Source organism: Alligator sinensis, unplaced genomic scaffold, assembly GCF_000455745.1.
Source record: "Alligator sinensis unplaced genomic scaffold, ASM45574v1 scaffold1608_1, whole genome shotgun sequence".
In the NCBI taxonomy this organism is placed as follows: Eukaryota; Metazoa; Chordata; order Crocodylia; family Alligatoridae; genus Alligator; species Alligator sinensis.
The window spans coordinates 26,267-42,511 of NW_005843397.1; the positions used below are offsets into that span (position 1 = coordinate 26,267).

Genomic DNA, 16,245 nt, shown 5'->3' on the forward strand with positions numbered 1-16,245 from the left:
CTTTGACCCTCCTGTTTATTCTCCTAAGGAAGCAAAGCTGAGTCAATATTAGCAGGGCCAAACCACCACCCCTGAATGAGTGCAGGAGGCATCTGCTGTTTGCACAAAGGGTCAAAACCCTGGAGACAAGACCTTTCCGTGTGGCAAGCAGCCAGCCCCAATTGCAGCTTTGCTGAGGGTTGGTACAATGTGGGGTGTCACTCCAGAGGGCAAAGGCACAGGCAGGAGCAGGAGCAGGAGGGGAAGCAGTAGGCAGTCATGGAGAGACTAGTAGAGGTGATGCTGCTCTCCTGGCTAGAACAGGCTCATGGTGCCAGAGCAGCTCCCTTCCGGCAGGCACGCACGCCATTCTCCATGGCACAGGTCTCTCCCGGTGCGCAGGCCATGCTCTCGCAGAGAAGTATGGCCCTGTTGTAGCAGGTACAGGCCTCTGAGCAGTTGGCCGATAGGACTGTGTCCAGGGACTGTGGGGAGAGGAAAGAGAGGCATCACTGGGGTGAGGACACCAAGCAACTCACAGCAGAGCAGTGCAAACACAAGGCAGGTGTGTTCGGCAGCCAAACTGAGACCTAAAGGGAAAAGACAATTTTAGGCTGTATCAAAGGGAAACGACCAAAAAAAAAAATCATTTAATTTTGGATCAACACCAAAAGAAGAAGTTGTGTTTTATTTGTGAGAAAGGTTGTTCGCTCGTTAGACTGTAGTTATTCAGGAGGCAGGTAGAAATGCACCTTCACAGACCAGCTAAATGAGATGCATAGAGAGAGAGAGAGCACAAGCTTTTGTGGCCTGAAGCTCTCTGTACGTCTCACTTCAGCCCTCTCTATATACATTATTTAGTTAGTCTACCAAGAAGCATCTCCATCCAGCCTGCTTTCATTTCTGAGTCACGTTACCTTTTCAAAAGCCATTTTTCTTTGCTTAAGGTTGAGTAAATAATATTTAAAAAAGGCTTTGAAACAAAAATGTCAAGGGCTTCACTGGAAAAAAAAGGTGAAGAAGAAAAATGTCAGGGTTTCCAAGAGGACCAAAGCCACCTGTCTAAAGTGTTGTGGTGCTTTTCAAAGTTTCCCCCTATGTCTTTTCTGGCTGAAGCCCTTCACATGTTCCACCTGGATCCCTGAAAGGTCCCCACCTCCAGCAGCAAGTCACCCAGGCCACAGGCTCCCTTGGCCAGAGGCCTCATTGTTCAGAAAATCTGGAGGGTGTTCAGAGCTAAGTTTCTAGCGGGGTCCCAGACTCCATGTGGGACATGGGGAAAATCATGGCACTGCCCTGAGGCACTGCTTTGGAATCATCCGCTGCCCCGTGCCCAGAGGAAGGATACTCCCTGCCTCTCCCTTGTGCTGGGACCAGCCAGGACAGCCCCTGTGCACATACCTGAATATATCTTCTGCCATGGAAACAGCCACAGCCCTCCGGAAACATGCACTTCTCCCCATCGAACAGTGTCCCTGCTTCACACTGGCAGCCTTCGAAGCACTTCCCTGTGCACGGGGGCAGGCTGACCAGGCTGGCGCAAGTAAGGTGGCAGGAGTGGGTGCAGAGGTTGTAGTGGCTTCTGCTTGGGCAGCTGAGGGCTGGAGGTGATATCTATGAGATGCAGAGCTCAGGGACATGGGTATCCCCTCACACCCCCTCACCCTGAGCCTCTGCCCAGTCCGGTCATGTCATCATGGTTCTTAGTGGCTAGCTGAGACACTCTCTACTGCTACCCAACCTCCTGTAGCTCGAGGGGACCCAAGGTCAACCCCTGGTGCCGACCCTGTGGGGACAAGCATTCCTCTTGCCTTTCCCTGGTATCTGGTTCTGAACCCCCAGCCCACTTTAAGGACAGCGAAAGCAAAGCAATGAAGTGGGGAGTGCGGGGAACAGGCTGGAGACTCACGGCAGAAGGAGGTGGATCTCCATGTCCCGATCTGGGCTCCAGCAGCCTGGCAGGCAGCTGCATAGGCCTGGAGGCTCCGGCAGAGGGTCTCCCGTGCCCCGTTAGCAGCACACAAGTCATAGAGACAGTAGCCAAAGTAGGCGGCAGGGCTGACCAGTGGGGGGCAGCGGCTGAAGGGCCCAGATGCAGCCTGTATCAGTCCACAGGAGCCCTCAGCCCGGTATGGTGCTGTCCGGGCATCATCGCACACGGGGCATCCCTCACCGCAGCCATCGATGCACGCAGCGCCATCCCTGGGCACCTTCCATGAGGCCCCAAACTCGTCCACGCTCCGTGCACTCGTGCCGTCGGGCAGCAGCAAGTCGTCGCTCTTGTCGTCATTGAAGTTACCACACAAGCCACACACGTGGCCCTGGTAGGTGCCGGGGATGGTCACCAGGACATAGGAGGAGGTGTCGTACAGGACATGGAGCCCAGAGGCTGTCTGGACGATGATGTTGTTCCCCTCCTGATTGGCCCAGAGCTCGTCGTTGTCTGACACCAGCGGTAGAGTGTGGAGCTCCCCGTCCACCTGTGCCAACGGGAGGGGAATGTGCCAGTCACTGGCAGCTGTGACATGGCCTGAGACAAGGACTCACCATCACCCAGCACCCCTGAAAGCAGCACCAGGTTACAGTGCAGACCCTCCAGCCAGCACAGGTCACTACCCAGGGATTGGGCTATCAGTAGCGTGAAGGAATGGCATGTGCCTCAGGCACTGCCCAAGGGAGGACACTGAAATAGAGCTGGGGGTGTCTCCTGTTCCCATCCCCCTTCCCGCTGCACCCTGCACCTTCTCTGTGACAGCATGGAGGGCCAAGCCACAAGGTGTAGGAGAGGCCAGGGCTTTGGTGCTGCTGGGGGAGAGCTCACCTCTTTTTCCAACTGCTGGATATCAGGGACAGGGTGCTGATGGCCACCCAGGGACAACTCCAGCCACTTCGGCCCCACTGCAAGGACTTACCGTGACTGTCCACCGTCTTCCCTGCTCCATGATGACAGTGTAGCCCTGAACAGAGACCAGCACCGACCCAACCAGGGCCACGCGGCCATCTCCAGGGCTCTGGTTCTGCACCACCACAGAGAAGTTCCCCAGTCTGGCATTCCCGTAGCACACACGGGCCAAGGTGTAGGTGCAGGACCCCTGGAAGTCAAAGGTGCGGCCATCGAAGGTGAGGTAGTGGGAGCTGCCAGCCATGGTGCACTCACCGTGGCGGACCGAATAGCAACCCAGGGTGCCCCTCTCCACGCGGCACTCCTCACCGGCACCACAGGAGGCTGGCCGGCACACGACGTCCCCGCCGCCCTCGCAGCGGCACCACTGCTGGCACGTGGTGCCGACGAAGAACTCCTGCCCGTGGCTGTAGTAGCGGCCCTCATGGAGGCAGCCACACTGCTCAGCCAGCACACACTGGTCCCCACTCAGCACGAACCCGGCGTCACAGAAACACCCTTCGGTGCAGGGGCCGGCACACGTGGCCGCAGCGGGGAGACTGTGGCAGGTAGCTGGGCAGCTGCTGCCACAGAGCTCGTAGTGCGAGTGCCGGGGGCAGGAGGGACCTGCCGGGGAAGCAGGAGAACTTGAATGAGCACCCGCCCAGCTGCCCTCCAGACTCACCTTGTCCTCTCACATCCTGGGAACCCTCCACGGCTCCTCCCAGGGCAGCTGGAGCCCAGGCTGAGCTAGTCTGGACCAACCCCAAGGTTTTGGGGGGGTTTTAAGGACAATTTTTCGTGTTCCAAGCCAAATCAGCCACATCAATTCCAAATCCGTGAGTCATTCAAGAACCATCAGTGGCCCTACTACCAGCAAACATCCACCACCCCACCTGGGGCTGCAGATGCTTCCAGATCATTTGGCGGGCATCATATGTGCAGGCCCAAGCCCAGAGGCTTGGGGTTCAGATGCCCCCAAGTTTTGCTTGCCTTCAGCCATATAGCAGCAGGAGCAAGCTAGGGAGGAGTCTCCCATTTCCATAAAGTGGGCATAAAGCCAAGATATTCCCACTAGAAATGAAAGTGGGAGGGTAACTGTACATTACCTCTGCAGGTACTACCCCTGCCAGAAAAGTGGCTATCTCAAGGTTGGCTTTTTTTTTGTTTTGTTTTTTTAAATATATATATTTTATACATCTATATCTATCTATCTATCTATCTATCTATAGAGATATAGATAGATATAGATATATAGATATCTATTGAGATACACACACACACATCATCTAGCATAAAACTTTGCATCACACACCTAAAACCATATTAAGAAACTGCACACCCGTTGCAATAAATACACCCACTCCCCTGCACCCCCACACTCCCACCCGCTGTCCTTCCCTAACCCAATCGCAGGTCCGCAAAGCCCTGGGCCCTCCCTCAGACTGTCAGCACCCTCAGCTGCTTCCTAGGACACCCTCTCTGCTCTGCTGCCACAGTGAGCCAACTTTCCCCTTGAGTGTGGGGTTTGCTATCCCCTGATCATCTGCATAGCTCATCCCTCCCCTCCCCCAGCACAGGTCCAGGCCTTGCTGCTCTCTAAGCTGCTTCAAAGACTGCAGCATCACAGAGCAGGTCACATCTGGTGCAACCCCTGCCTGAGGCAGGGTCTGCCATGTCCAAACCAGCCCAGACAAACCCAGCATCTAAAATGACCATCAACTCTGATGCAGCACCAGACATCACCTCTGAACCTGGCAGCCACAGGGAAAGAAGCAAGGCCACAGCCGGCAATGTCCTGCTGCTGTGAAAGGCTGTTAATAGGTGCTCCAGAGACCCCAGGCCAAGGCTGTGCACCCACTACAGAGGAAGGCAAAGTCTCCCAGTCTGGATGAGTCTGACTGGGGGGAAAATGCCTTCTGGACCCCAAATCTGGCACTGGTGTGACCCTGAACAGAGAGGCAAGACCCTCTAGCCAGCACCCTGCAAGGTTGGTCCCAGCAGGAGCATTAGCACAGCGCGGTTCCCATCCCTACTGCAGCCAGTACCCAGTGCCTCTGGGGGAGACTTAAACCCCGCAACACATGGAGCAAAAAGGGGGCAACCAGCACAGCCCAACACCCGGGGGAAGGCCATTTGGTATTAATCCACTTACTGCAGAACTGCTCAGACCTCCAAGCACTCACTGCTGCCCCAGCCGCCTGGCAAGCAGCTGCGTAACTGGCTATCATCTGGCACATGGGTCCCATCCTCCCACGGAAGAAGCAGTAGTCATACACGCAGTCCTGGAAATAGCCCTCGGGTTTCACCTTGGCGTGACAAGCCCTGAAGGGCCCGTTGTCTGCTAGGATCAGCCCACAGTCCACCTTCTCTCTCCTCTGCTTCCTCTCGATGGCTGCACGCGGAGAACACACTGGCTCACTGGGCTCCACGCACCCTGGGGTCTCTGCCACCTTCCAGCTCTGCCCAAAGGCTGTGGGGTTCATGGTGGCTCTGCCATCCTTCATAGCCTGGTCGTCAGCCTTGTCCCCGTTGAAGTTCCCACAGAGGCCGCACACAGTGCCTGCATAAGTGCTGGGCATGGTGACTGTCACTCGGCTCTGCCAGTCGAAGGTGACGGTGAGGCCAAAGTCAGTCTGAATAGCAGCTTCCGGCCCCTTCCGGGCCACGATAAGTTTGGCCCCTTCAATGCTGTAGGGCAGGTTGGTGAGCAAGCCATTCACCTGTGAGAAAAGGCCCAAGGGTCAGAGACTGACATCTAGCAGCCTCCTGGCCACAAGTCCCAGCACTGCAATGCAGCCGCTTCTGGGGTGTGTGGACTACTGGACGTCTGGGGTTGCTCCAGGGTGATATGGCACAGCGTTTGCTTGACTAAGGTTTGGGTAAGAGAAGAAGAGGGAAGGAAATGACGTGAGCTACTTGAGAAAGCCAAAGGAAGGTGGATTGGAAAGAGCCAAGGTGGCCAGGTCATCTCCATGCAGTTAGTGCTGTGACGCTAGACAAGGCTCATTTGAGACAAGATGGAGCTCACAAAGACGGTGAGTGAAGAGCACCTATTAGGAACACCTTCATATTTTTACTGTAGTAAGTAAGGTTTGTGACACTTTAGCCCCCGCACCCAGGAACTCACCAGGACTCGTCCCGGATGCTCACGGCTGATGGCGATGTTGACCCCGTAGACTCTGACCTCCACTGCTTTGGTGAAGGACACAGACACGAGGCCGCGGTTGTCATTCTGCACCAGCACCTGGAAACCCACCAGGTCTCCGCTGTCCTGGCACAGCCCCACAAGCTGGTACAGGCAGCTGCCCTGGAAGTCAAACCTGTGGCCATCGAAGCTGGTGTAGTGGGGGTCCCCAAGGGATGTGCAGGTGCTGTAGTTGGCAGGGTAGCAGCCTTGGATTCCCTTCTCCACCCTACACTGCTCCCCACGTCGGCAAGTCTCCTGCTGGCAGTTCACGCGCCGGGTCTGGGGGTCGCAGACGCAGTGTCTGCTGCAGGCGTCATCCCCCCAGAACTGCTCGCCAGGGCCATAGAGGCGCCCCTCGAACTCACAGCCGCAGCCGGCCTGGGGAATGCACTGCCCAGCATCCAGCACAAAGCCATCCTGGCACTCACAGGTCTCCACGCAGGGCAAAGAGCATTTTGTTGGGGCTGCCTGGTCGTTGCAGGTGGTGGGACAGGCTGAGCCGCACAGCTTGTACTGGCTGTTGGCTGGGCAAGGCAAGGCTGTGGGAGGGACAAGACAGCAGGGTCAGGGCGAGTGCATGCTGCTCCTGGACCAGGACACACCTGGGTATGGAGCCACTGAGGCTACACTGGGGGCTCTGCAGCAGAGGTGTCTCCAGGGACATCCCTGAATCATCAGAGAGCACCAATCCAGGGCCCTAGAGATAGGAAACCCCCATCGCCTGTATCCCCCAGCCCAGAGCAGGGTGTTCCCACTAGCATCTCTTCCACCCCCAGAGCACCCTACAGCATTCCCCTCCCTAGGGTCCAACTCACAGCAGCCCGCAGGCGTCCTCCAGTCAGTGACAGTAACCCCCGCTGCCTGGCACTCTTCGGCGTAGCTCTTCAGTGCCTGGCACAGCGACTCCTGGCTCCCATCGGTCATGCACAGATCGTAGATACAGTTTTTCAAGTAGCTCAGGGGGTCAATCACAGCATGGCACTGGCTGAAAGGGCCACCCACCCCCTGCATAAGCCAGCTGCAGAAGGACTCAGCCTGGTACTTGGCAGCCACGTCTGGGGGACAGCTCTTGCAGGGCCCGTGGCAGTCATCCCAGCAGAACCAATCCCCATCGGGAACTTTCCAGCTCTTCCCGAACTCCACGGGGTCAGGAGCCAAGACGCCAGCTGGGGTGGCAAAGTCATCCTGGGGGTCCCCATTGAAGTTCCCACAGAGGCCGCACACGCTCTCCGCAAAGCTGCTGGACAGCTTCACGCCCAGGAAGCTGTTCCAGTCAAAATAGACGATCAGGGAGAAGTCGGTCTTGATGAACAGGGAAGTCCCGCTCTGGTAAGCCCTGAGCTTGCCATTGTGTAGGGTGATGGGCAAGCGAGAGCGCTGGTTGTTCACCTGGGATGAAAAGGAAAACAGGCTCTGTCAGTGCACATGAAGGATGGTGGTGCCTGCAGGGCAATGGGCCACAGCCCAGAGGTACCAGCCAGCATCACAACACGCATCTGGCACCAGCCGCAGGCAGCCAGACATTGCCAGTTCAACACGTGGCAGCTTGTACCATCCAGTTACCGAAGGGAACCAGGTTCAACCGACATTTTCCTCATGCTAAACCTTTCTGCTGCTTAAGAAGAAACTTCCGAGACCAAAGCAAAGGAAACGTCCTGTTTCCTCTCAACAATTTCATTTTGGTTTTCAATGGCAGCCTTTTTGGTTCCCCAACCATTGCTTTTTCCCTGCACTCTTTGCAAGAAATGCAGTGCACAGGGTGATGTTTTGAATGCATCTTTGCTGCAGTTTGTCTGCAGTTTTCCTCCCCATGCAGGGGCAGGAATCCCAGCAAGCTGCTTCAATGCGATATACAACCAGCAACCAGCAATATACCACCACAATAAATCCTAATAGATCAGTGTATCAGGGTACTGGAATGTGCCTGCTCCTTTAAGTGGGGAGACAGTCTGGGAGGCTGCTTGCAGGTGGGGTGGGGAGGGTGGTAATTAAGGACTCACCTAACCCGGCTGCAGCTATATAAGGCCTGAGCCTGAGCCTGAGCTGTCAGGCCTTGGGAGCCATGAAGTGGGGAGCTTTTAGAAGCAGAGCTCCTGAATAGTGGCAGAAAGCCCCTCTGCAATGCAGGGAGCGAGGGAAGATACCTGGGGCAGAGAGGGACTTAGTTGTATGGGTGGGTGGCCCTGGTTTATGTTAAGCCCAGGGAAGGCTTGAGTGCCTACCAGAGTTCAGGAGTCGCTGTGAGCCAGACCAGGGGTCTGACAGCCTGGAGAGAGGGGCTGTGTTGGGGACTGGGGGTCTGGAGCCCAGAGAGGGGTTGTGTGGGGACCGGGGGTCTAGAGCCCAGAAAGAGGGGCTGTGCAGGGGACTGGGAGCCCAGAGTCCAGAGAGGGGGGCTGTGTGTGGGGCTCCTCAAGAAATGGCAGCCCAAAGGAGACTTGAATTCATCTAATCTGAGTGGTTGAAATCAACCCGGCTCTGGGCTGGGCTCCAGGACCCCTGGGTTCTGTGCCAGGTCTGTAAGTAGATCCAGGTCTGTAAGAGGAGCAGAGTCTAGCTCAGGGGTGGGCAAAATGTGGCCTGTGGGTTGTGTGCGGCCCGCCAGGCCATTCTATCTGGTCCGCGGGGCCCCTAAAAATTTAGAAAATTAATATTTCTGTGCCCCTGGCTGCCTGTCGTGCGGTCCTCGATGGCTTGCCAAAACTCAGTAAGTGGCCCTCCGCCCAAAATAATTACCTGCCCCTGGGGCTGATTTAAACAGGGAAGCAGGAAGCCCGGGTTGTAGCCCAGAGGGAAGTGGGGCCTAGGGGTGACAGCAGTGGATGTGGAGCCAGGGTCTGCCCCATGAAGGACCCGCTGCATGTGGCTAAGGTCAGCTGCCTTCAGCAAAGCACAGTAAGGATGCTGGGGGTGGAATATGCCAGGTAAGGCTGACACCCCACTTACTCCTTCTCGTTTACAGCCATGCCAGACTCACCCGTACAAACCCAGTCTCATAGCGGACCGCCGAGATGGTGAAGTTGTAGACCCGGACAGTGACATAGCCCACATAGGAGACGTGTGGGTTTCCCCTGTTCTCATTCTTCACCTCGACCGTGAAGGACGGAAGAGCCCTGTCTGCAGTGCAGGTCTTTACGATGGTGTAGGTGCAGGTGCCCATAAAGTCGTAATAGTGCCCATCAAAGGTCTGATAGTGAGGGTCTCCCGAAAGCGAGCAGCTGGCTGTGGACTCTGCCACGCACACTGCAGCACCATTCACCACCTGGCACTTCTCCTTCTTCCTGCACTGCACCGTGTCACAGGAGGGTTTGTGGAAGGCTGGGAAAACAGCATTGGAAAGGGAAATAGTTCAGAGGGCAGAGAGATCCCCTGTGACATTGCACCCCCTGCACCTCCCCACCAGGCACCATCCTGCCCCTATGGTGCCCAGTCCTGTTGGGAAGGGCAACCCAAGTAGTCATAGGTCTAAACAGTATGAGGTAGGACTGTATGGAGGTAACCCTAGCTAGCACTGGGTTGTGAGGATGGACTCGATAGAAACAGAAGATGGAAGTTGGAAGTCACTGGTGCCACCAGATTAGAAGCTATGGAGGCAAATGTCAAAACCACTAGCTCAACATACTGGTGGAAATGAGGATCCTGATTAAGCAGCTTGATGGAAGGGTGAGTACAAGATGGATGGATGGATGGATGGGGATGCAGATAGATAGATAGATGGGAGGAAGGAAGAAAGGGAGGGAGGGTATGGCTTTGGATGGATGGAAAGAGCAAGGTGTAAGATGGGTGAAGAGACAGGGGTTCACACTTGACCCTCACTGAGGCAAGCTGTAGAAATCTCTGCCATCCTGGTTTGGATGAGGCAGGAAACTACAGGTGATTGTTGATAGAAATATGCAATCGAGCTGTTGGTGAGAGCAGGGAGCTGGAACATGGGGGTGGTTTCCCCTGGAGCCTATTCAAAGAAAAGCCTGGGGAAAGGGGCAGCCAGCTCTCATTTCCTCTTCTCAGTGGCGGCAGATGACAGAACAAGGAGCAATGGGCTCAAGTTGCAGCAAGGGAGGTTTGGGTTGGATATTAGGAAATCTTTCTCATGAGGAGGTTGGTGAAGCACTGGAACAGGTTACCCAGAGGGGTGGTGGAGTCTCCATCTTTGGAGGTGTTTAAGACCTGGCTAGACAAAGCCCTGGCTGGGATGATGTAGTTGGGGCTGGTCCTGCTTGGAGCAGGGGGTTGGAGTAGATGTGACCTCCTGAGGTCCCTTCTAGCCCTATCCCATAGGTGACTAGTAGGGGGTGTGTGGGGGTGCATGTGCCTCCTTGACAGGGCTGGTCCCGTTCCCCCCCCCCATGGCTGCCGCTGATGCCGTCAGCAGGGCCGGTGCCCCCCCTGGCAGGGCCGCCGCTGCCATGCTATCAGCAGGTTCTGCGAGTGCTTACCAGCCCTGCCCCCACCACCGCCACTGGCTTCTCCGGGTGCTCGCCAGCCCCATCCGCACTGCTGGTGCCGGCAGCAGCTTCTGCAGGTGCCCCCCCAGATTCAGGCGGCACCAGTCACCCTTGCCCCATTCTCCGTGCTTCTGTGATTCTGTGAAACGTGGCAGCAGCTATTGCTGCCAGCTGACAGCACCAGGTTGGCATAGCCCCCCCGCCATAGCCAAAATTCCCCCTTCCACCTATCTTGAAATCTCAGGCCTGGCTTCAGGTCGTATCATCTCTAGAAATGAGAGAAGCACTGACGCTCCCAGCTGCCAGAGACGTGGAGGGTTGTGACATCCTGGCCAGAGCCAAAAACATCCTTTGCTTTTTTCAATGAAAGGCAAGGTTGTCACATAACTCTCATGACTTCAGGAAGTGGGGATTTAAGGGGGGAAAAGAAAGGTGCCTGGAGTGTTAGAACCAGGAAGCCCAATGCCGTGGCTGGCCTGCATCACCGTGTCCATATAGGGAAGTTCACCCGCATTTTCCCACAGGGGCAGGAACCAGCCTGCACTGGGCAGAGCCCCAAGGACATTTGGCAATGAGCTTCAGTGACACAAAATGGGTTTGGATTTAATTCCAGAAGAAGCCTCCTCATGGTAAGAGCTGTAGGCAGTGGAAGCATATGGGTGGGGGGCATCTCCATCAGTGCATGGGCACCTGGCTGGAGTGGGCTAGGAGTGCTAGTCCTGCCTCTCTGGGACTGCACCAGCCTTGTCAAGTCATTCCTAACCCCATAACACCAGCACCTCCCTTCCAATAGGGCCTCAAAGCCACCCCGCGCCACATGGCCTCACCATCAGTGCAGACGCCCACCGAGCCGTACGAGTCCAGCTGGGTAATGCCAAAGCTGAGGATGCCGAAGGCTGCACTGGGATGCTCTATGCTGTGGCTGCTGAAATCCCTGCCCAGGCTGTAGGTGCCCCAGAGATAATCCGACTCCTGGATTGTGTGCCACCGGGTGGATCCCAGAAGCCCCTTATCCAGTGTGATGGCCCATACATCCTTTGTCTTGGCCACCAGGGCCACGTAGTTGGTGAACCCTGCCAGCCCAGTGTTGTGGAAGGATGAGCAGAAGCTCATGATGGGTGGGACATTGGTGAGGAATGGGGAAAAGGTGACGTGGTCCTTCATGCCCCCCAGAGAACAGTAGAGGACCTGGACACTGGCGTTGGCTGTGATGGAAAGTGCTGTGGACCCTCCAACGGCCAGCTTGGCCACCTCCCCGGCTGCCACATTCTGGGTCCCAGGGACTTTCCCGCTCCAGTGAGTGATGGCAGTGGGCTGGGATGCTGCAACATAGACTTGGTTAAGCTTTGCCTCGCTGCTCCCCACTGGGGGCAGGATGAAGGAGAAGCCCCAGCTGGAGACAGGCAGAAGCTGCTCGATGACATGACTCTGCGTGTTGCCTGACTTCACACAGCCATGTCCAGACAGGACCGCCACGGGCCGCGAGGAGAGGACCACCGAGCCGGACAAGTCGGCCTGACTTTGCAGCTGAATGGCCTTGTAGGGTAGGAGGTCGATGTCCAGCGTGTTCCACGAGTTGTAGGTAGTCCCGTAGATCTTCACCGGGCCCTTGGGGTGGATCTCCACTGTGGTGACTTCAGGCCCGGCCACAACAGTGAACTGCAGCCAGGAATCTGGCGCTTTCTCTTCAGATGTGGGGGTGACCACATAGTACTTCTGGCCCAAGCTCTCCATAGGGTACAGCACCGTGCTTTCAGAGGACTGGTCTTCCGAGCTCACAGAGAGGACAGAGACCATATGGTCAGCGACCACCACAACCGTTCTGTCGAAGAAGCCTGTCCCCACCATCTCCGTGGAGTCCGGAAGCTCGATGGTCTGGGTCTCGTCCTGGTGGAGGGTGAGGACCTTCTGAAAAGCCATTCCTTTCACTGTGACAGTGACCGTGGTGGAAGGGGCGAAGCCAGTGACAAGCAGCTGGAGGCTGACCCGGGCCCTGGAGCTCTGAGAGCACTGCATCTCTGGGAAGGCAGTAAGGAACTGCTTCCCCATGGGGCTGGGGTCTGAGCCAGCTGTGGGGTAGAGATGGGTGGAGCATTTATAAAAGCCCCCACCCCCATGACTCTTCTGGCATGCCTCGCTCTCCACCCATGGCCCCCTTGCACACCCAGTGGCGCCAGCGCCCTTTGCTCCCAACCTCCCAGCACTGGGGTGCCCCAGCTCTGCTCGTGGCCGCTGTTCCCAACCTACCCCAGCCTCAACCTCCCTCGCAGCAGCTCTGCTGGTGCACCTCCCCACCAAACGGCTTTGCACAATTTCGGTTTGGAAATGAAACGTATAACTCTCAGAGAAGACAATGTTTCTCTAAGCAAAACAATGGAAGGGCTTCAAGCTGGGGCTGGGTCTCCTTGTACAAACGATAAAGGCCACAACATCGAGCCCTGGCTCAGCCCTACTGCTGCCCCCATGCTGGGCATGGAGGTGAGTCTAGAGCAGGGTGGTTGGGGTCTGGTAATCCCATGGGCAGTGCCCCCATGTCCCCTGCTTTTAGCCATGGCATGGTCCTGGGTGTCGTTGGTGTCTGTCTCTGGGGGTGGGGGTGTGACGAGGGATTTGGGGAGTCCCTTTGTAAGGAGTTGCCTTTGAACACAGGACACTGGTCTGTAGTCCAGCAGGGACCTTCCAGCCCTGTGTTCCCAGCCCCCTACCCTCTGCTACCTTGGCTAAGGCTCCCCCAGCTCCTCGCACCAGTCCTGCCCCACTTTGAGTCCACCCAGACCCGGCTCCATTCAAACTCACTGCACGGCACCAGTCCGGCCCAGAACAGCACCAGCAGAAGCATCCTCATTCCCAGTGCCATGGCTGCAAAAGGAAGGACCAGGAGAGGGGTCATTCTTCAGAGAGGGGCCAGGGGTGGCAATACGGTGCCAGGACATGGGGACACCTACATTACCTTGCAGTTGAAGGGAGGGCAGGGTCATAACCCCTGGGCCCCGTGCCCGGAAGACGGGGTGCAGAGTCAGCAGGGGGTGAGCTTGCAAGGACTGTTCCCACCTCAAGGATGCTGTCTCCTCTGCGCACAGCAGGTAAAGGGAGTCCCCTAAGCCCTGCGGGAAGGAAAGCTGTTCACTTACCTGCCCCAGGCATCTGGCAGGCTGGGACAGGTGCCCAGGAGCTCATATAGGAGCTGAGACGGGATAAACAGCTGGCAATGAGGGAGGGGTGCCCGGTGCCGGATCCCAGCTTCCTGGAGCAGCCTGGGGCCAAGTAGAGAGAGGGGGAAGAGGCCAGGAGTTTCCTCTTGGCACTGCCATGCAGCTGGGAGCTCCTGCTGGGAGGGAGAGTGCGAGGGAGGAGGGAAAGTGCATGGGGTCTGTGGCTAGGGCAGAGGGTCTGTGCCAGGACAGGCACGCAGCTATTTCATGACTCCCCCAGCCCCATGATCCCCAACACCCAACCTGGTCCTTCCACGTGCTGTGCAGCTGCCTGCACAATCCTAGCACCATGGAGCTCCTCGACCTGGACTCTGGCCAGCTGGGCACTGCCTCCCCAGACAGGGTGGTCACCAGCCAACATCCCCCAGTGCAGTCCCTGGCACAGGGCCCACAGGCCAAGCAAACAGGCAACAGCCACCTGTTCCCTGAAGCAGATAAATCACACATAAGCCTGGAGCCAGAGGCTGTCTTGCGACTGCACGGAGACAACTCCTGGCCCTGGCTGGCTCACACAGGGCTGAAGCTGCCTGGAGCAGGGCTTGCACAAGGCCCTCTGTTCTGGGACTCTGCAGCCAGGGGTCACCCTATCTCTGTTAACTCTGGTGTTCAGGTGAGGGACCTGCCTTACTGCTAGCTCCCACATGTGGAGGCTATGCAACCTTGTGCTGTGCGGGAGCTGGGCCTGGGCTGCTGGACTCTAACTTCGGGGTCCCCGGGGAGGATTCCTGTTCAGGACCAGGAAGGGGAACTCCGGACAACACGACGCACTTGAACGTCTGTACATTGGGATGGGGAACAAGGGCAGTGCCCAGTCCTAACCGTTTCTATAATCCAAACCACATGGACAGGGCAGATCCAGAGCAGAGAGATGCAGTCGTGCCCCTCTTTGACACCTGCTGTGAAACCAATGGTCTGTTAATGAAGTCAAATATTTTCATTAGCATCTACCTGATTCCTGGTGATGTTTCTTCCCTTCCCAGGGATTAATGACCCTCTCTCCTTTTTAATAGTCTCAGTGTTGTATTAATCAAGCTTCCCTTTCTTCTGCAGCATTGCTCTGCCAGCCATTCCCTTTCATCTCCCCCTCCTATGTGCCAGCCTGCAGATGGCTTTTACTTCTACCTAAAATCCTTATCTCAGGTATGTGCTCATGTTGACTCAGCTGATCATTAACTTCGGCTTGGAAATGATGGGCTTAAAAGTGCTGTTTGCACTCTGAAGATGTTCAAGGAGGTTGGACTCTGTTTTATGAGTGATGTGCATTTAACTACCATGACTATGGGACCAACACAATTAATAAATCATAAAATAATCATATTTAAAATAAAACAAAATCTAATGAAAATCTACTTCATATCAAAATGCCACACTGAGGCTGATCATGCCTATCTCTAGTGGTATGTCTTTGTATGGAAAATGAATGTGTTTTCCAATGTTGAGCATTTCTTACCTGTAAAGATCAAGGGAAGTCATCGCTGGTTTCAATTTAAAATACATATTTAAAAAAGCAGGACCCAGATGACTGGGCCCATCTGGTTGCAATGCTGACAGTCAAACTTTCTGGAAATAACTTTCTGCTGGAATAGGGTGATAGGACTGGGGCATCTCCCTGCTGCTCCCAGCACTCCCCCCTGAAATCCTGCCCTGCCCCAGCCATCTGGGAGTGAAAAGCCGGATATACAGAGCTGGGACCCAACAGAGGTGAGGTCCCAGGCTGTGGCTGGGGACTGCTGGCTGGGAGGTGGACGGGGGGATGGAGAAGTCTGACCTCCAGGTGTGAACCCCCACTGCAGGGAGCCCCAGGCAGAGCAGGGGATGGGGATGGAGATGGGAATGGGAATGGGGATGGGGCCAGGGGCTGCAGCGGGTGACTGCTGTTCTGCCCCTGAAACAGCAGGATGGGGACACAGGGACAGGGAACCAGCCAGAGCACTTCTGATGACCCTAGGACTGTGAGGGAGATGTTTCCCCTGCTCATGGTCCAGCCCAGCCCCAGGCCACTGTCAGTGATGCTTGCCTCAGGCCCTGGCGGTTGTTTGCTCTGCGCAGGGTCCAAAGGTGAGGGCTGAATCCCCTCGCTTCCCCAGGGCAAAGTCCACTCCGTGGCTGTGTAGTCACCCTTTGAGTGGCACTGGGCGGCTCCAGGCTGGGGACAGGGCAGGGCCAGCATAGACTGCCGCCCCCCGCCCCAACCCAACAGGGCCCCAGGACTACACTCCTCCGTCCATCCTGCCCCTGTACACAGCACAGCCCACCCCACAAAGCCCTGCCCAGAGCCCTGCAGCACAGCACTCACTGTGCCAGTCAGGCCCTGGGGCCCCGTCTCTGCATCTCAGGGCACAATGGCGACTCAGTACTTCACCTACAAGGGTGTCCTCTTCCCCAGCCAGGATTACTCTCCCGAGACCCTAGACTACATAGAGAACCAGTTCCAGGTGCGGGACGATGATGTCTTCAACATCACCTACCCCAAATCAGGTAGGGAGCAGGCTGGAGAGCATAGGTGGAGGGAGAAAAAATTATTTGGGTAACCCCCCC

General features: G+C 56.4%; 2 protein-coding genes across 2 annotated transcripts in view; one reads left to right on the plus strand and one right to left on the minus strand.

Moving 5' to 3' along the window:
- Positions 1-2: 2 nt before the first annotated feature.
- On the minus strand, positions 3-14,792 carry LOC102370522 (IgGFc-binding protein). Its single transcript, XM_025195091.1, has 12 exons — positions 14,656-14,792; positions 13,446-13,599; positions 13,292-13,354; positions 11,323-12,564; positions 9,028-9,368; positions 6,866-7,439; positions 5,991-6,589; positions 5,016-5,583; positions 2,892-3,487; positions 1,889-2,459; positions 1,381-1,580; positions 3-464 (listed from the first exon to the last, which is right to left on the minus strand). Exons 2-12 carry the CDS (start codon positions 13,471-13,473, stop codon positions 306-308), a joined length of 4,941 nt encoding a protein of 1,646 aa, XP_025050876.1. The 5' UTR covers positions 13,474-13,599; positions 14,656-14,792; the 3' UTR covers positions 3-305.
- A 1,179-nt stretch (positions 14,793-15,971) lies between these two features.
- Positions 15,972-16,245, plus strand: part of LOC112547856 (sulfotransferase family cytosolic 2B member 1-like) — a 4,544-nt gene continuing 4,270 nt past the window's right edge. Inside the window, exon 1 of the mRNA XM_006038555.3 lies at positions 15,972-16,185. Coding sequence (XP_006038617.1) covers positions 16,050-16,185 — 136 coding nt within the window. The 5' untranslated portion in view covers positions 15,972-16,049. The remainder of the gene's footprint in view (positions 16,186-16,245) is intronic.